At 53.0% G+C, this 20,131-nt stretch overlaps 3 protein-coding genes across 3 annotated transcripts; 1 reads left to right on the forward strand and 2 right to left on the reverse strand.

Moving 5' to 3' along the window:
* Positions 1–10,597: 10,597 nt before the first annotated feature.
* Positions 10,598–12,273, reverse strand: sec-61 (Protein transport protein SEC61 subunit alpha; the record flags this gene model as incomplete). The annotated part of the gene is made up of 3 exons (XM_036637256.1): positions 10,598–10,673; positions 10,730–12,074; positions 12,264–12,273. The coding sequence occupies 3 exons, from the start codon at positions 12,271–12,273 to the stop codon at positions 10,598–10,600; spliced, it is 1,431 nt and encodes a 476-aa protein (XP_036498818.1).
* Positions 12,274–13,048: 775 nt separating this feature from the next.
* tit1 (tRNA dimethylallyltransferase) lies at positions 13,049–14,577 on the forward strand (the record flags this gene model as incomplete). The annotated part of the gene is made up of 2 exons (XM_036637257.1): positions 13,049–13,120; positions 13,213–14,577. 2 exons carry the CDS (start codon positions 13,049–13,051, stop codon positions 14,575–14,577), a joined length of 1,437 nt encoding a protein of 478 aa, XP_036498239.1.
* Positions 14,578–16,208: 1,631 nt separating this feature from the next.
* Positions 16,209–19,519, reverse strand: CGCS363_v005409 (Homoaconitase; the record flags this gene model as incomplete). The annotated part of the gene is made up of 15 exons (XM_036637258.1): positions 16,209–16,258; positions 16,316–16,748; positions 16,805–17,226; positions 17,277–17,298; positions 17,548–17,926; positions 18,072–18,262; positions 18,318–18,398; positions 18,451–18,483; positions 18,549–18,675; positions 18,726–18,733; positions 18,791–18,835; positions 18,969–19,035; positions 19,088–19,111; positions 19,163–19,440; positions 19,508–19,519. The coding sequence occupies 15 exons, from the start codon at positions 19,517–19,519 to the stop codon at positions 16,209–16,211; spliced, it is 2,172 nt and encodes a 723-aa protein (XP_036498238.1).
* Between the last annotated feature and the right edge of the window lie 612 nt (positions 19,520–20,131).

Genomic DNA, 20,131 nt, shown 5'->3' on the forward strand with positions numbered 1-20,131 from the left:
GGCGACCCCGGAACCCAGCTTCGGGCGTTGTTCCTCACTGTGAGCTAGACTGGGAGCCGAAGCCATGCCTCTGGAGTCTGGAGTGCTGGACGACGCAGTCGGAATACACGACACAGGCGCAGGCTCCGTCCGGCAAGGTCAGATGCAGTCCGGAGGTCCAGGGTGTACCAAGGCGGCCAGGGTCGTGCCCCGCCAGCTGCACCACGATAGCAGCAAGCCGTCCAGTGGGAAGCTTCAATTGCAACAAGCATGTGCTCGCTAGCAACGCTCTCCAGAAGCCTCCTTTTCGCCCTGCTTCAGCGTGCAGCTTTCTGCTCCACCAAGCGTGCTCCGTAAGGGCGCAAAAGGACTGAAGGTACGGTTTTATGTTGACCTACCTTACCTCCCCGCCGGAAGATAACGCGTGCGCAACTAATTGCTTGCTGTTGCTGCTGCTTGCCATGAGGATACAGATCAATGGATGAGCGATGTGGGTAAATAGCCATGTGAAGTAGCTACCTCAAAACCATCGAGTCACCTGCCGGCCAGCTTCATTTCTCCCAGAAATGAGATGTCGCTGGAGCGTCTTGCGCAAGGCCTCTCTCATTCCACCAACCCAATGATGTAAGGCTCCCCAATCTAAACATCAAGAAAAACCCACCAGCTCCAGCTCCTTTCGGCCCAGAACGCTCAACGCCCATGACGACCGAGCACCTTGTCGTCGGCGAGCTCGGTTTCCTCTTCCCCACTGCGGCAGGTCTCGGTACGTACCCGATGAGCAACTGAGAGCTCGATCTCTGAGGGAAGGAGAAAGAAAAAATAGATGATGAAAAATTCCTGAGCAAGAGAAACAAGAGGTACGTATCTATCTTTTCGCAGGGCTAGACGCCATACCACGCTAGAAATGGCAAGGGCGAAAAGGCGCAACGAGCAAGCGCAAGTACAACTGAAAGTACAAGTGCAAGTGCAATTGCAGTTTGTAGCTCCTGCTTGGGTTCAAAATCGCAGGCAGGTGCCGGAAGTGAAGGCGCAACGCAACTGCTCTGGCTCTGCTTGCACATGGATGGATTCTGGAAAGCGCGTCTGCAGGGATCGTGAGCCCACAGCAGCAGCACCTCACTCTGTCGCTCTCTCTTTCACCCGCCAACCACACCTCTGCCAACCCACCTTCCACCCGGATCAATGCATCCTTGAAGCGTTGCTCCCGAGAACCTGGCCCTCTCGCAAGCAAATGCCTGCTTCTCGCCGTCCGACTCACCTCACCGTGTTTTCATGGGCATTGGTAATGGCAGCCCGCAGTGTTTATTGTTGCAGGAAACAGCGGCATAGGCAACACCCGTTCCATCGGCAGCGTCCCTCCTTGTTTTTGCCTTTGATGAAGAACAGATGGCTTGCCAGCAACATGCGACACACTTTCCCATGAGATCAGAATGATGTCTCAAGCCAAGCACTGCTCCCAGATGCCTGGGAAGTACACGGCCAAACCTTGCCTCGTCAATCTGACTTCCTGCAAATCTGTCCTTCAACGAACGTCCTTTGGGTGTTTGGCAAGAGGGACCTGCGCCGTCTCCTAACCGCCGACTAGCCTACACACTTGGAGCTCAAGCTGCTTTGCTAGGCTTTGACCATCAACAATGTCTTACCGTCGAACAATGCTTTGAGCTGACGCTCCCTCGTCCCTACAAGACTCAAAGGCGTCCACTCAAGGCATCCCACAAGCACCAGCTCGCTAGCCTCTGGATCCAAGAGCTGCCACGAGGCTCAAGGTTTCCCAACGTTCAGGAACATCCGCACCCCTCCGCCTTTTGGTGCGCTGTCAGAAGCCAATCTTCGACTCCCAACCACCACATTCCCATCGTGTACAACGCGCACGGCTCACTCTTCGACGTCGTCGACATTGAACCAATTGCATTGCGTCTGACACAGCAACTGCTTGAGTCGTACGCCAACGTTTTTCTCAGGTCGTACGTAACGATCGACTGCAAGACGGGACTCTGAGTATCCCGCCCGTCCTCACGTACGGCGCCGCACCTGCAAAGCGGCGATAACGAATAAGAGAACTGATCCTGGATGCGACTTCCTCCCCCACCCAATTCAAGCACTTCTGCTGCAGGCCGATAGGCGTTCGACTGTCGGCATGAGGGAGATTGCTTTCTTGCCTTGGGCCATCCACACCCCTCGCTCTCCTGGAACACCAAGGTAAACCTGAATCGCACGCCATACGCTCCATTGCGTGCTCTATTCGTACCTCTCCTGCATGCGCGTGTGGCATGGATGGAAGCTGGCTTACATAGACGCACTCCAGATACCACTGATGGGTGACAAACATGAAGCCTCATGACCTCCAGGACACGCCCAATTGTGTCAATTGATTCGCCCGTCCCTCCATCACGCGGTTGATCAACGCAGAACCCCTCATTTTCAATATTCTGGAGGTCGCTCAGCTCTCCTCAGAACCGAATCACAAACGAAGTCCTCGGCTGGACTTTACTGGACTGGACCCTCAAACGTCGAATCCGCACCACCATTGCTGCTAATCATCGACCTTCCCGTTGGGGCAAGACACTGCTCGGGAATCAGATCCATCTGTTTGAGCCCCCGTTCATGGTCCATCCCATCTCCCCAAAGCGGGATTCGGCCAACAATGCCATTGCCATCGGCCAATGACTCACCTTCACCGCCATTCGAAGACACTACACCTTCAGTAAACCACAGATACTGCATGACATCTTAGGCTGACCAAACCCTGGCGCGTGGCCGCACCGGCGGCAGGAAGTTGCTATCCGACTGCTGCAGCCGTTGAAAAAGCCCGCAGCATTGCAAGAGGTATCTTGGCCTTGCCCTGTGCGTGCATGCAGCCGGCGAGAGGCACACGATGGCTTGCGGGGTTCCAAGTGCTGCAAACCGATCATCATCACCATCCCCAGAAACTATTGGCTGGCCCCGCTGCGGTTCGATAAGGACAGGCATCGCGTAATCCATATCCTACGGCCTGCAGCACGCAAATCGGCACGAACAGGTGATGCCGGAGTCGGGGCGGCTCGGGGCATTGCAAGAGTGAAAGACTCCACGCACGCACCACGGTCACTTCCAAAGCCCATGCAACGTGCGCCGGGGAGCTGTCCCCTCCCTGCAACTACGGATATGGATACAGGACTGGCCCTCTCTTTCGGTCTCCCAATCGACGTTGCAGCGCAGGTGCAGCCTGAAAGCCTGGCCAATGTCTGGGGAACTCTAAACCACCTCATGGCATGCCATTTACCACCTGTTCTCGAGCTCTTCAAAAGTCGAGTGTCGATCATGGCGCCTAGATGCTCAATTGCATTTTGAAGTTCACTCGTTCCATAAAATCAACCACAGCCTGACCCATCACCGTCTCTGAAGGATTCTGCCGTCATCTCGTTAACCCACAGGTGACCAAAGATTCTGTCATTTTGATACTCTGTCAGTGCCACCCTGGATCCTGAGCTTCTTGTTGGACCATTTTCTTGCCAGGGGAACCGTTATCAATCAGATAATCTCCCCTCCAAGGGCTCACCTTATGGACACATCTCATGTTGTCCTGCTTGCCAAGAAAGCCGTTGGCAGGCATCACGTGTGTATGAGCGCCATTCACTTGCTTCTTTTCCAGGGTCGGATCTCGATCATCCAAGAGTCAGTCCTAGTTCAGGAACGAGACGAGGGAGTCAGATTGACCGCGTCCTGCCATTCAATGAGCGTGTTCTCAAGGGATCGTAAAACTCTACAATGTGATGCTAGATTCGAATTCTGGATGCCTCAATTGGAATCTGAGACAGGAATGCTCATATCTCCCACGACTCGTCTCCAGGACATCATCATTCAACCAAGACAAGCGCCGCGCGTCGGTAGTCGGCAACCCCCTTGCTTGGCTTCCAAATGTCACCAGCGTTCTATTTCCGTGGGGAAGCCGGACACGATGCCGGTACCGTGGAACCTTTCTTTCTATCCTGATAAGGGCGGGACTCTCGTGCGCATGCACCGACACAACTGCGAAATCCCAACCGACCGTATCCCGTGATTGAGGTCAACAACACGCTTGTCAAATCAAGGCGGGAAATTTTAATATCGGAATGGTCTCCGGCGAAGATAATAGCCCGGAAGTGGTACCCGGGTGGTCCGGCGGTATCGACTCCGCCAATGGCACTGCAACTTGACTTACATTCAGAAAATGGACATCCTGGGCTGCGTCCAGCCGATCAGGGCCTTGTTGTTTGAATGGACACGTGCGATACTGACTGAATTTCCGCAGAAACACTACGAGATTTTTGTGGGATGCTATTCTTTTGTGGTTCCCGATTCCTTCCTAACTACTCTATCTCAATATTCGTGGGATGCTATTCATCCTGCGCTTGTCCAGTCTTCCCGCGTCCGGCATCCCACATCGGCCCCCTCCCTACACTCAACCTGCAGCAGGATTTCAAGCTACTATGACCCCGGACCACACTAGAGGCAACATCATCAGAACGGTCAGCGACCCTAAATAGATGTCCGCTTGAAGCGGTCCGGTCAAGAACGATTTTGAAGCTCGTAAGCGCTCCACCCCCAAAGGCAAGTGACGTGAGCAACCCTTACCCAGCATCCCTCCACCCTCATTGGACGTCGGTGTACCGCGTAGTCCTCTAGCCTACTGGAGAAGAGGCAGTATCTCCGCGTTTTCTCTTGAGAGACAACATGCAGGCTCCCCGGAGGTTTTGCTCATAACGGTCAGCGCGCATGCGAGAGACCCTTTCGCGAGCCTCCTTCACCGTTTGTTTGGGTGTCTGGGGGGTAAGCAAACATGGACGACATGGGTGAGGGAACACCGCCAGCGGCGGTTGAGAAAATGGCCTGCCGCTGCTGCCGCCTCTCATGTGATTGAAATGCTCGCGTGTTTGAGGTGAAGGTGTACTATGCGACTGCAAGTTTTCTGGTAGCCGAATACCCTATGAAATATGTTGGTCTTCATCCACATACAGTTTGCTGTGTGGCTGAGAGGGCCACTTGAACCGCCACAGACTCAAGCTTCCTGTGGACGGTACAGAGGTCCATAAAAGCCACTGGCATCGAGAACTTGGATAGAACCTGATAACCGAATCGGAGGTGACAACATTGGCTTTCATCGTGCGTCAAGAGCCAGATTGAAGATCATGTGCTTATCTTTCAACCCCGTAGTTGCTTTTGGTGAGTACCAAGTTACTCTGGACCACGAATACACGACAAACACAGACGATAGGCAGAGACGGCTATTGCTCTTGTTCCATTGCGTGAAAGCTGGCTGTATGGGAGCTACTCATGTTCGGCAGTCTCGATGCTCACAGGAGCACATGGTATTCACGAACACGAGCCGTCGGAATATTGGTTGGCGTATAAACCGATAACCCTCATCGTAGCTCTTATTTATATGTGCCTTGGTCCTCTCCTGTCATTGGTCTGAGGAGCGATTCCGGTCCCGGCGCGCTTGGGATTTCCGTGGGAAGCGGTGTTGTTTGCATGAGAACTGACACTATAGTCTTTGATTTTCGATCAGTCGTGTCTGAGATAGGTGGGCGTGGAAGCCTTCAAGTATAAAGTCACGGTAAGTTGAGCTTGAAGGCAAAGTTTTAAACCGACAAATCGTACGCCTGACTGAGCAGCGTCCAGACTGCGCTTGGGCTTCTGCGTTGAAGCTGAGCAGACGACACCTTTGGAGATGGTGAAGTATGGACTCCTACGGCTCCTATTGTCACTTTTTGATCAACATTTGCCGTCACCTCTGGTCTGCAATTATTCATGTTGTATAAGATTGACCCTTACGATTGGCACCTGCGACGAGAGTATTGCCACATCGACGATGCGGATGTTGGGGGAGTGTACAAATGAGCTTGGATCGTTCGAGACAGCTGGAATACTTTCGTCGCTTTTTAGCAGATTTCGTTCCGTGAACCAGAGTGTCGGAAGTGGAACAGCTGGCTGGCTTTTTATTCTTCCACGGAAAATGGGTAGTCCGTCGCGGGTCATGAGTTGCTGAAAGCTGAACACAGCACCCGATGACTGGTGATTTCTCATTTGGGTCCGTGTAAACTCGGCTGGGTAACGGCGAACCTATTGGTAGCAGGTCTAAACTGCTTGCTTCAATCTTCGTTCGCAGTCTTGTGTTACATACCTGATTTGGCCAGTGGCTTCATCAGGCGGCTGCGTCGGATGCCAGAGGCAATTTAAAAAGAGCTTGAGCTTAGCTCGTGGCTGGAACGGACATACCCATTTCCAATGGCTTTGACGTATACTCAGCTGAAGAGCGTGATGACGAAGGACGAGACGTGCGTGATCTCGTGCCTACGTATGAATGGCTGAATGTAAGTTCAGGCACAGAGACAGCCTGAATACATGGGTGGGAACTGAACATGAGGAGCTCCTCAAAATGCTACTGCTTTTCGGAGATGAATGATGGGCTTCCGAGGACATATATAGATTATCCATTGGCATATGGCACAGCGGACTCACACGTCGTATTGCGCACCCAGGACGCTGACAGGTGTGGTCCAGGCTTTTTTCTGCGGCTTGCTTCAGGTCAATTGGTTTCGGTGCTTGGTTCTGCGTGCCGCATTGAGGCAACTCCTATATATAGCGCGGTCTTGTCAGATCATCTCGGACAGAAATTACAGGGGAAATGGATATGCTTCGCCAGGTGATGATATTCATCGTGGCGCTCTAAGTCAGAAGGCTGAATGCGTACAACCTTACAGCATCTCGGATACACACGAATTTATGGCCCACAAGCTATGCAATCGAAATCTTACGAACAGAATACGCAGTTAATTTGAGGCCTCATGCAGCATGGGTGACAAGGACGCTGAAAGACGAGGGTACTAAAGGCTGGACGGAAACCAGGCACCGTGATGGGAACTTATGGCCGAGGAGGGTCTTCACATACGGGCTTAAAAGCTTCTGGCGATCACGTTGGTGTATTGTCTGATGTAGCCAGTATTTAGCTTGAAATGCTGTCTCTATACGGTACTTGAGGTAGAGGCTCATAGACCGACCACACGGAAGGAGATGGTTTGGGTATGCTGGAAATTTGACTCCCATTTAATGCTTGAATGTGGTCCTAGAAGTTCTCATACTTGCCCAAATGGAACTTGTCTTATCCTCTGTTTTAGGAAGGATTACTTCAATGGTCTTTACCGCCGTTCGTGGAAATGAACAGTGTTTCCCCTACAGACGTCTCCTGTTCGACTACATAAGGTATCTTAGGAATACTTCGGGTCGAATATCAATAAACGCAGGATACGACTGATAACAAATGGTACTGGTCGATGGCAGTAAGGAGGTGAGCTTCTGAACAACATTTGAATCTCGCTCGAAGCGGCAGGGAATAGTTTACGGCTCAAAGTTCATCGTCAGTAGCTCTAAAGACAAATCGACGCATTGCTGTCGGAACACAGACCACTTCATTCTTTACGGTCTTGTATGTTGTTCAGTACCTAAAGTTGCTGCATAGCTTCAACTTATGCGTCATAAACTTCAGAGTGGAATCAGCTTGGAGGAAAACTTGCTTTAAAGAGCGGGACCAAGACTATTTTACCATGACCACGACACAGACGGATCACTCGTGGCCCTTTTGAATGGATAAAACTCACTCGACCTCGCCATTGATGTATCCAAGATTGGCGAGGGATGTTTCTTGTACAATGCTCCGGAGGTGCCCAGGTTTGTCACGTTCTGCAGACAATGCCGACGAAGTTCAAGTTGTTAACTCTCAAACCAGGCACTGAGCTTTCAGCTGGTAGCATGAAAACATCTAAATACTCTGACGCAGTCTACTGCTCTCTCCCATTTCTTCCCCACAATGCTGGAGATCTCGAGGCATTGTGGGCTTATGCATTTGAGGGCATCACTATCGGTTGATGTAAAGTTAAAGCATCGATCGGTCCACAATCACCCCGGAATGCGCCGTAAGCTCGAGTTCTGGTCATCGCACTTCTTTTCATTTCCTCTCTTCGTGTATACAAAGTCAGGGAAGTATGTATACACGGGTTGGCGTACGTTCACGAAGCACGGCAGCGGAGCCTTGACGGTTCTTCCCCGCAGACACGACCGAATTTCTTGGTGCAGAAAGTCGATCATGCTCGCACTCGAGGCCATCTAATGGTTCGTAATCTAATATATGCTTCAATACTCTTGTTGCCGATGACGCGATGCGTCCGGGTAGAGGCGCAATCTGACAGGCGGCTTCACATTGCAGCTGGGGTATGGCGAGAACAACGTGCTACGAGAAAAGGCAGAGACTTCCGTCAGTGACTGAGGCTAGTAGACTTCTATGAGAACGAGCATTCGCAGGTTTTGGGTGTACATGAGCTCTTTGAAACGACGGCCTTCAAGCTATGTCAGAAAACTCTTCATGAGAATGGCTATTGGGTGATGTAGAATCAAGACACCCAAAAGATGAAATAGTCGCAGTCTTTGTTCCTGGTTGATGTAATGATATTGCTGCTGATAGGGGATGGGCAACTGACATAGTTCATCTCGGAATGCTGTAGTTGCTACATCCACCGAAACAACACTGAACTGAGGACTGAGGCAGCCATTACAGTATCTAGAATCACGACCAAGAATATACGAAGAAAAAAGGTGACCCAGGGAGACGGGTACGGACGAAGGCTTGCGCATCATCAAGAGCCGTCGCAAGCCACCTGGTGACCTGGTGACGCTCAGAAACCCTGGTCAGAAGCCAGCCTTGTTCAAACTCCTGACACCTTCTCGCCGACATTGTGTGCTGTAACGTAGTATAGAAGCATTGCAGACTTTATTTATAGTAAGCTAGATACTCCCAAGTTGCTCAAATGGCTGGTCAGTCGTTTTCTAGGATGCTCTGGTAGATGGTCCGGCAAGCTGCTAGAACTATATTCAAGCTAGATGCTAAGATATATATAGCCTTCACAAAACCACACACGCCAAATGAACCGAGCGAATTAGATCGTCTTTCCAAAAGCGCAAACAGACCTCATCTCTAAGGTGATTCGATTGGTTAATGCTAAACTCACACGGAAAGAATCAAGCTGTGAAGACATTAGCCAGACATTATTCCTAGCCGTATCGTCAACGAGCAGAGACAAGGATGGGCAAAGACGAACCCATGAGATGCCCCTGTCTCTCATGTAAGATATGACATTCGTTACATGACTGCCTTGTGCTTGGGCTTTGTCTTCTTGCAAGTCATGAGATTGTGCAACCCGTACATCTGTGACACGAAATCTAGCACCGACGAGGCATAACCTGCGTTTATGTATCCTCAACTCGGCGGTCCTAAGATTGGCTATTGAGTTATCGCTGATTGACTGATGACGGCACCCGACTTCTTGGGCAACTGATTACACTTTGAGGGCAACGATCAGAGAGCCGTTGAAAGGACGGACTAAAGGTGCAGGGGCTTTCATCGGCATGTTGTTGGCCCATGAGACAGAAATATTAGTGCCATTGAATGAATGCCGCGACACCCCTCAAATACGTCAAGCAGTGTGAATACAACTGTTCCTCTTCAGGTACACACACCAAGTAAGGACGACAAAAGCAAACCAGTCAGACGGTAGTGTCGAACTCCTGTGAAGTGGGACGATGAGAAGAAATCTCGAACAGCAGCGATGAAGTCGGCATCGTGCAACGGCACTCAAATTGTGCCGCGCCATCATGATCTCCAAACCCGTCTAATTTATACTGGCAGATAGGTAATGTATATTACGGCGATTAGCACCTGATTCGGGACGTGGTCCTCGAAGTTTCATCACACCTACCACGCACGGCCACGGTGAGCCGCTTAAATATGGGATACAATGTCACATACGGACCACAGCAAATGTGAACGACGCACTCATACCTGGGTATCGGCCTGGTTTCCCTTGGTAGCCAGGACAGCGTGGTACTGTGCGAGAAGGACGTCCGTGGAAGCTGATGGACATGACGTGCAAGGAGCATTGTCGAGACTTATTCTTGTGTATATGCGCAAATCGAGGACGAAGACCGGCGAATGCGCTGATCAAGGGATCTGATGACCCGCAACAAGCAACCGGCGCTAGGCAGTTGCGCAAGGTAGGCAATAGGAGAACCCCATGATCGACAAGACTCCCTGAGAAGCAGTCTCTTTATCGTGGGAGATAAGAACGGCTTCAGCGTTCATCATCCGGAACATATACGCCTTGATCTTTTGCTGACGCAAGTCTCCAACATAGTCGTGTGTATATTGGAGACGGGGCCTCCAAGCCATCGAATGGAACGCAACGAAAGGGCGCGTGAAATGGATTTGTTCGCATACATGGTCTTAAATACAACACCCTGCTAGAGTTCTCGACGGCCATGGCAAGACTACCTGACCCGATGTTTCCACCAAGGGCCAACCCTCCCGCCTGAACCCCGCGTGGGGATGACAATCCCCTGTCCCAATGCAACCTAACCCATCACCATGGAAATCCATTGCTTTTGTTCTTCACGAGGGACACTAAAGACCTCGTCATGACTTTTTAAAAATGTATGCCGTGATATTACACAGAGAGCCACCGTATAGCGGCTGCTGGAAGCCTCGCATGAACAAATGAAGAAGCTTCGTTATATCTGAACAGGGGTATGTCGTTCTCGTTGACTGGTAACATTATCCCATAATCATGCCCTTCATACCGGCCAGGTCACCCTCCTTAGCAGCAATCTCGAAGTAGCCGTAAATAATGCTGGCGAGATGTTAGCTGAAGTTCCAAATGGTATCCATTGCAGGGTAAAAACTTACGTGACAGCCAGAAGGGTACCGGTGCCGGAGCCGAGGGCACCCATGAGGTCGCTGGCAACGGAGAGAGCACCGATGCAAGCACCACCGAAAGCGGCGGCAGTGGGGATGATACGCTTGAGCTCCTTGTACATGGACTGGTCACGGTGACCGGCCATGACGAGACCCTGGTCCTTGAGCTGCTTGGCGACATCGCGGGGGCTGGAGCCGGAAACCTCAATCCAGGTCTTGGAGAAGATGGCGCAGGCACCGAGCATGTAGACGATGTAGACGACAGTGTGGATGGGATCGAGGAGAGCGTCCTTGAAGTTCAAGGGAGGAGACATGTAGTAGGCCAGACCGGAGATGGCGGAAAGCTGGGCGGAGCCGTCCTTGGCCTCCCAGACACCGAAGAGGCGGACGAGGAGGTTGTCGGAGAAGCGGGAGTACAGCATCTGGCTGATGAGGAAGATGTTGGAGGACAGAGCGGACTGCAGCATGATGGGCATGTTGGAGGTGTAGAACAGGCGGACGGGGTACGAGCCGCGGGCACCACGCTGGCGGGAGGACTTGACGGGGATCTCGACGCGGAAACCCTGGAGGTAGATGACGGCGGCGAAGACGGCAATGGTGGCCAGCAGGTTCATGATGTTGGGGAGGTTCTGGCGGTAGAAGGCCTCCTGGAGAGCGCGCTGCTTGTTGGGCCAGGTGAGGAGAAGGTGGAAGAGGGCAATGACGGCACCCTCGAACTCAGGGCCACGACCGGTGTTGATGGTGGTGGGGGAGAAGGCCTTCCACATGATGGACTCGCAGATGTTGGTGGCGATGAACAGAGAGATACCAGAGCCGAGGCCGTATCCCTTCTGCAGAAGCTCGTCGAGGAGAATGACGATCATGCCAGCAACAAAGAGCTGGAGGATGAGCAGGAAGACGATGCCGGCGCCGAGGTCAGAGGGGCGGCCGTAGAGACCGGTGAAGACGTAGACAGTGGCGGTACCGGCAGAGAGGATGAAGGCGAAGAGCTTCTGGGCGGTCTGGTAGAGCTCGCGGTCGCTCTTGAGGTCGAGGTTGACGTCGATCATGTGGGTGCCGGCAAGGAGCTGGAAGACCATGCCGGAGGAGATGATGGGAGTGATACCCAGCTCCATCAGGGTTCCACGGTTACTCGCCATGACCATACGCAGCCAGTATAGGGGATCCGAGTTGTCGGAGGAGACAATGCCGTACAAGGGCATCTGGCTCATGACCAGGAAGATGAGGAGGGTGAGGGCCGTCCACATCAGCTTCTGGTTGAAGGGGACCTTGGTCTCCGGCTGCTGAACCTCGGGGAGGAACGGCACGAACGGCTTGACCAGGTCGAGGAACCGTACTGCGGGAGAGAAGCGCGAATGTTAGCCATTGTGGTTCTCCTGATGCGAATTGGTAAGGCAGAGTCGGGTATCGCGACCGGGGTCGTAAATATCGCGCGCGTGTCCTCTCGGGAGGTTTGCGACAGGGCGGCAAAGCACGCGATTCTGGGGGCTGGTCGAGGTGGTCTTTTTGGGGATCAGGTACTTACGAGAACTCATGATGGGCTGTTACACTGGGGGGGACACGGGAAGGAACAAAAAACCAAAGGATCTAAATCATCCAGATGAAGGGGACAAGAAGGAAGAGGTAGAGAGCGACAATGGCTCCAAGTGTGGCGAAGGGGAAGGTGATGGTGTTGGGAGAAGGGAGGTTATTAAGGAGAGGAGGAGGAGGACCTAAGAGCTCGGGGCAAAAAAGAGGGTCGGCTGCGATCTGGCTTCAAAAACGCCAAATTGTCGATGTGTCCAAAAATTGGTGGAGCTTGGGGACACACGTGACCGTCACATAAGCTGCAATTTTACTGGGTAAGGAGCTGGGGTCTACTGAAGGCGCTGCTGGGTATGGCAATGCTACGCTACCTTAATCCTCCAGCGCCCTTTTTTAAGCGTGCTTCAGTGCTTTTCGCCTCAGGGGTCCAGACGCGGGGCCTGGAAGGGAAGCTGACGGGACCCGACAGCACAGGGCAGGGAAGCGGGTGGCTGCCCCCAGGCCTTCTGGCGCGTTCCGATGCCTTCTGATGCCACATTCCCATTTGGAGAAGCCTGGAACCACCAAAAATCCGCAACAACACCAACCACGGCGACCGACGCCAGCCCCGCGATCCGGACACACCACACGCACCGGGAAAAACCTGTCATTGCACGACGCAAGACCCAGCCTCTGACGGCCACGATGCTGTGATCCTTCTGAGTCATTGCTAGGCAGGACATTCTTTCTGGTATGATCTTTCGGTCAACACTTGGCCGAAGGTTCTTACACAATGTTGCTGGCAAGATGACAGCTCGACATGCGCCCACGGACCCTTTGGTGGTCATCCTGGGCTCGACCGGCACAGGAAAATCAGAAGTGAGCACCATCACCCCTCTCGCGGCGCATGCTGCCTCGATGCGACCGGGCGATGCCCCGCGCACTTGCGACCCAGGCTGACGTCCTCAAAGCTTGCTGTAGAGCTTGCGACTCGCTTCAAAGGCGAAATTATCAACGCGGATGCGATGCAGATGTACAAGGGCCTGCCCATTATCACGAATAAGATAACCGACGAAGAGCGCCGCGGCGTGCCCCACCATCTACTCGACCACATCGGCCTTGATCAACCCACTTGGATTATCGAGGACTTCAAGCGCGAGGCGAACAGAGTCATCAGCGAGATCCGGAGCAGGGGCAACTTGCCCATCGTCGTCGGCGGGACGCACTACTACACGAATGCGCTTCTGTTCGCAAACTCCCTCGTCGGTGGGGAGGGCGATAAGCCCAAGGATGCCGAAGTCAGTGACGAGCAGGCCGGCAAGTCGTTCCCGATCCTCAACGAGCCGACTGAGGTGATACTGGCGAAGCTGAGGGAGGTCGACCCCGTCATGGCCGACCGCTGGCACCCCAACGACCGGCGCAAGATCCAGCGCTCGCTGCAGATCTACCTTCAGAACGGGCGCCCTGCATCCGAAATCTACGCCGAACAGAGCCAGCGCAAGCTGGCCGAGACCAAGGCGTCCGGTGCTGGTGCGTGGCAGACGCTACTCTTCTGGGTATACTCGGATCCCGAGGTGCTGAAAGAGCGCCTCGACAAGCGGGTGGACAAAATGCTCACAGCCGGTCTGAACGACGAGACCCAGTCGATGTATGAGTATGTCCAGGAAAAGCAGGCCGCTGGCGAGGAGGTGGACTACACTCGTGGCATCTGGCAGTCAATCGGCTTTAAGGAGTTTGAGCCTTACCTCAAAGCACTCAACAACCCAGACCAGACCACCGAGCCCGCCGCTCTCGAGTCTCTGAAAGGGACATGCCTCGAGGACATGAAGGCCTCGACGCGCCAGTACGCCAAGTACCAAACCCGCTGGATCCGTACAAAGACCGTCCCACCGCTCCAAGAACAGCCTGGCGCAATGGACCACCTCTTCGTCATGGACAGCACCGACATCTCCCAGTGGTCGTCCAACGTAATCGATCCAGCTGTCGACATTGCGCGGAGCTTTCTCGACGGCGACGGTCTGCCCGAGCCGGCGAGCACGTCGGAAAGAGCAGGCGCGGTGCTGCGGGAGGTCGCGTCGCAAAAGACAGTCACGCAGCGGCGTCAGACCTGCGATATCTGCCAGACGACCTGCGTGACGGAGCAGGACTGGATGAAGCACATTAAGAGTAGGCGCCACAATGTGCTTGTCAGGAAGAAGAAGGCGAGAGCTCTCGTAGCCACCGAGAGGCCCATGGCTGTCGTGCCAGTCGAAGCTGAAGCTGTCGGCGCCGAACCCGTAGAAAAACCCTCAAGTCCAGAGGCAGGTGTCCTAGACATGTTCAAGGAGCCGTCATAAAACCGTTAAATCAAAGAAAAGAAACTTTGCTCATCTCCTGCCGCGCCGCATCGGAGTTCATCTGACATGTCTCACATCCTCCCCTCATATCGGCTCATCCTGTCGCCGGCACAAATGCATCACCTGACAACAACAAAGGCCGCGTATAACTGCGCCCTTATCACAAGCCCATTTAACCCATCTTTATACAACATAATTCTAGACTTTCGTCGGATCTACATTCATAGGTATCACAACCCGCGTATTTGCCCCCATTACTCGCGCGCGTATTCGCAAACGATAGCCTTTGTTGGAGAAGAAGGTGTAAGTTCAGGCTGCTCGTTCCTCGCATTGCTCGCTTCTCGCTTTCGTGTTCCCAAACCGAGCTGAACGAGCTGTGGAGACCTACCAACACAACCATTAGTACTGTTCTCGAACAGGGCAGGACGACGATCCGGACGGGATTCAGGAATCGGGATTCAGAAGTCTTTTGTCGGATCTTTTTTGTTTTTCACGTGGGATGTATTTACGGGCCGTGCTTGTGGTGGGTTGACGGGTCTTGGGATGTTTGGTGATACAGGTTGAGCGGGTGGATTTCTACAGGCTCTTGTGACGTATGATCTTGACGTCTTCTGGGATAAGATACATGAGCTGTTGACACAAGTCTGCCTTTCGGCTGCGATCCGACTCCGGGCATCGAGTTGACTGATGCTGTTGACAATGTGCATGGTGCGAGTCGGATTAGGCGCCATCAGCTTCATACTCAGTTGTTCTGCTCCCGCACGAGACTTGCAGGTTGCCGCGGTACACTGCGTGTCACTCACACGCAGAGCAGATGTGTTGCGAAGCCCTTAGTCTTACTTCGCGTGCTTCGCATACCACTTTCACTGCGTTTTTAACCCCTCCCGAGCGACTGCCACCCACACAAGCCTGCCGAGAGATGCCAAGTCTTTCAAGCGTCACAACGCGTTAAGCTTATCACAAGGCTGAGCAACACCCAGCTCACCCGTGATTCCAAGCCATCTCCAAATGTAATCATCCGACCTATCGTCCCTTACGCCTAAGATATATTGCCATGGCCCGATTTACGGATCGACAGACAGGGTAGGGTAGAGTCTTTCTCGGCCTCGTTCTCGTCATCGGCTCGTTCTCGGTAACGGTAGCAGATGACGCCAACTAACCACCAATTTAGCCTGTTACTACAGACCATAGTATATCATGGGATGGGATGAATGGCATGATCTCTGCCCTGGGCAAGGGTTGCGGACTTTGGAATCAAGGACCGTTCCGCTGAACGGTTCGGGTGGGCGTGGTGGCGGAACGGATGGTCGTGAATGAATTGAGTTTCAACACCGTCCCCCGTCCTGAACCGGCGGAGAGGTGGGGCAGCTGTAGGTAGTCCGTGCTTTTTGGGGAAACGACGACCGAAGTCTTGAAGCAGATTGACGTGCCTAAGTATGACCATAACCACACGATTTGCGGAATGTGAAGCCAAGGGACATCAAGAAACATAAAATTTGGCCTACCGTGTACTTTTTCAGAACCCATATCTACAAAAAAGAAGTCCCCGTCCATGATCCAGTATCGTACTCAAAACAAGTTTTATGGTGCCGTAACCCGCCCCCTTTTTGGTATGTAGTGATGGGAATCTTTCAAATCTGACTCTTCACCCACTTCTCAAGACCACCCTTGGCGATGATTTCTGTGAGTTGTTAGTACTAATTCCGCAAAAAAGGCTGCGGGGTTGATTGCTCCATACCTTGTACGTTGGGCGGCAGCTCGCCCACCTTGACGCTCCAGCTCGCGCCGTCCTTCTCTGTGACAACAACCTTGCTCCTCTTGACGTCCCAAAGAACCTTCCATCCCGTGCGACGAGTAAGAACCTTCTCCTTCTCACCCTTGAAAGCTTCGCGCAGACGCTCGACCAGCTTCGGGACCTCGAGTGCCATCAGCGCGTTATTGACGCTGTTACGACTAAAGATGTTGCTAAAGCTGCCGGCGATGACCATGGGAATGCCCTTAGCGAGAATGGCGGTCGCGGCCTGCTCTCTCGAGGAGCCGGTACCAAAATTGTATGAAGAAACAAGGACGTCTCCTGCCTTGGCAATATGACGGAACTCTGTGTCGTAGTTCTCCATGCAGACTTCCGCCATCTTCTCGGTTGTGACGTCGTCTTGGTACGTGTATTTTCCCTGCAGCACGGGTTAGGCCTATTCGATGCCAACAAGCGGGTCAGAGGGAGGCATACGGGGTAGATTCCATCAGTGTTGAGGTTGTCTGCATCGCAAAAAACGATCTCGCCCTCAATCTTCTCAGGAAATCCGGGGAGAACATCGGTCAGCGTCTCCTCGCCATCAGCGGCAGCAGCCTCGCCTTCAGGGGAGCCTGTCAAGCCCTTCTCGGACTCAGCAATAAGGTCGTCGGCTTGAGAGATCAGCTTCTCAAGAGCATCCTCGATGCTGCTAGAGATGTCGGCGGTGATGTCACCAACACCCTCGCCGATGATGACCTTGTCGACGCCCTCCGGCTTCTGGTACCAGCCCGGCCCGGCGATCTTACCCTGCAATGCACTGGCTGCGACGACTTCGGGGCTGGCCAAGTAGGCCTTAGCGTCAGTCGAACCCATGCGGCCTTTGAAGTTGCGGTTAGAGGCTGAGATTCCGACTTCGCCTGGGGAGGTGTCAGTACATCGTCAAATGAACGTTTACGTCCGAACATACCTGGCTCAAGCAGACCGGTGCCCTATAAGAAGAAGTTAGTAAATATTCTCTACTCAGGGGAAAAGAATTCACTTTCCAGCCCTATACACTGCGCACAGCCTGGGGACATTAGGTGGGCTCCAGCATCGGCTATAAACGCATCAGAATGGCGCTCGTCTAGTTTCTGAAGGAAGGGGGACATACCGAGGACCTGCCAGTCTCCGGAAGCTTCCGCAGCTGCTTGCTCTGCGCGAGAGGCAGCAGCCAAGTAGAAATTCACACCAGAAGCTACTTTAGCCGGTGAGCCCTTCTCCGAAGCCTCACGGAAAACGCGAGCTGCAGCTGCGATGTCCGAGGCACGAGAGTTCGTGCATGAAACCAAGTATGCCCTGTCGACCTTGATATCTTGAGCTTCAAGTTCATGCAAAGGCGTTGCAACCTTGACAGAATTGGGCCCAGCAACGAAGGGGCAGAGGGTGTCGAGGTTCAGGTACAGTTCCTTGGCGTAGACCGCGCCTGGGTCGGCTCTCACGGGGTTCTCGAAGAGTTTCTCGATACGCTCGTGAGTGAAGTTTGTCTTGGCGGGCCCCTCCACGTTGAGCATAGCGTTCGTAGTAGCCTTGGCTGTCATCCAGGCCTTCAAGACCGAGTCCATGGGAAAGATTCCGGCACTGCAAATGAGTTAGTCAAGTTGACGACTTCGTGATAATTGTGCAGGATGTTGGCTTGTGCACAATTGATTGGCTGAGATAAGTGGGTCCCACTCGGTCAACCAAAACCACCGCCGGACGGCAAAACTCTTGTTTGAAGACTTACGCAGCGCCGTGTTCGGTGGTCATGTTCGAAACAGTCAATCGGTCGTCAATTGGGATGCTTCGCATGGTCTCTTCGCTTCCGACGAATTCAACGCTGTGGTTCAGAACTTCGTCCTTGTTGAACAGACCGCAGAGTGCCACGATAATATCCTTGCCAGTAGTTCCTGGGCGCAGAGTTCCAGTGAGAGTGATCTATGCACGCGATCAGTATCTCCATAGATTTTCTTAACATAATTCGTCTGCCCACCTTGGCGATCGGGGGCACCTGCCACCAAGTCTTTCCAGTAGCCCAGACGGCTGCAGCATCAGTTCGTACGAGCGCAGTTCCCTGTCGAAATTAGCACCCACAGATACAATGGGAGCATCAGCTGAGAACTCACCAAAGCGCCGACTCCACCGTACATGTTGCTGTGCTATAATAGTCAAGAGTTAGAAATAACATCCACATTCTAGACATAAGAAAAACTAAAAGACGAACGCTGTCCGAAGCCACGGTCACTGTGCCAGGCCAGGCGAATCCATTCTCAATCATGATTTGATGGCCAATGCCATCTCCGGCTCCGGAAAAGAATGTCCCTTGCTTCTTTCCGAATTCCTCGATGAGTCTGTATTGTATGAGAAGGAGTCATGACTGTAGATGAGATCGCGAGTTTACCTGTATTTCTGCATTGTTGGAGTACGTGTTAGAAGGGTTACACTCAAGAATGGTGAAGAACTAACCTTCAAATTGGCCTCGCTCTTATTCTGAACATCATGATCCAAAGTCTGTAAAGTGGAGTCAGCCTAAGTCTTCTCAAAAACATCTCATTTTGAACTGCCCGATGGTTGGACTTGGTGTTGTTGTTGCCTGTTTGGTGGGAGAAGAAGAGGGTGAGAGGGTGGGTGGTGTTGGTCGTACCAAGATGACTTGATCCTTGTCATGCAACTTCGTAGCACCCAGGCCCATAAACTTGAGAGCGACCGGCCTTTTCTCTGTCAGAAAGAACGTAAAATTTGGGCTTATAGGCTTCCATGTACCAACTGTTGTCGTGGGTCATTATCCTGGCATGATGTTAGTCGTAGTAAACATTGACAGGCTCCCAGACGACGCACTTGTGCGGTTGCAAGGTGACATAGTCACCCGTGCGAACCTTCTTTCCAGGAGCAAGACCGACAGAGTAGTTCTGTACGATCTTTTCCGTCATAGTCTGGGGGTTCTGGATGACGCTAGGCCCCGCGGCGGCGTGGCTCTCGAGCTGGGAGTGGAAGGCATTCTGTCGCAAACGGGCAGAAGTCGTGTACAGGCTCGATCGGATCGGTCGCGGAGCGGCAACGTGTCGGGGGAGGAACTGGCGGCAGGTTCTCGCGGCGTGGAAGGCCACGGCTCGTCTCTGAGCAGGGGTTGCAGGTTAGCGATGAAGTCGCAGCAGCGAGGTCGGAGACGGCAGAGTGACATACAATGGGAAGCATTGTGTGCTGCTATTTCGAGGCCAATGGCCGTTCGGATCGATTCGTAACGTGTTGCAGTCCCTTCGGCCGGCCGTCTGCAACTCGGGATACGGTGGTGGTGGAGGTTTGCGGCGATTTGAGGTTGCTCGTCACTGTTTTTTCGGCGTCGGTCGCGATGTCGGCAGTGGTGGTTGTGACTCCGGCCAAAAATTTGGAGCATGTGGGGAAGGAATTGCGCTGACGTGGGGTTCCCGCAAACTGATTGGCCTGTTGGGGAAATCAGCATTAGGGTGTTGGTGATTGGCTGAAGCCATCTAACAGCCAACGGCACGCTGCGCTGTGAAGCCCACTCTGAGTCGTTTCAAGCGACATGATTGGCTATAGATCGTGCGCAGCTCCGAAGACTTGAAGTCGTGATGAATGTCATTGAATGATTACCATTGACTGGGCGCTTGTTTCGTCGTCTAATTGCAGTTGCTGTATATTCGTGAGGTGAAATCATAAACAGCTGCTATCCCAACTTCCTACGCGATCTGATAACGTAGAAGTTGCCGCTTGGGGTTGACAGGAACAGGTGGGATGCTGCCCCCATCCCCAATTCCTCGACTTGCAGCAGAATGACGGCCGACCAGG

This window comes from Colletotrichum siamense (assembly GCF_013390195.1).
Source record: "Colletotrichum siamense strain Cg363 chromosome Unknown KSG_Cg363_contig03, whole genome shotgun sequence".
Lineage (NCBI taxonomy): Eukaryota > Fungi > Ascomycota > Sordariomycetes > Glomerellales > Glomerellaceae > Colletotrichum > Colletotrichum siamense.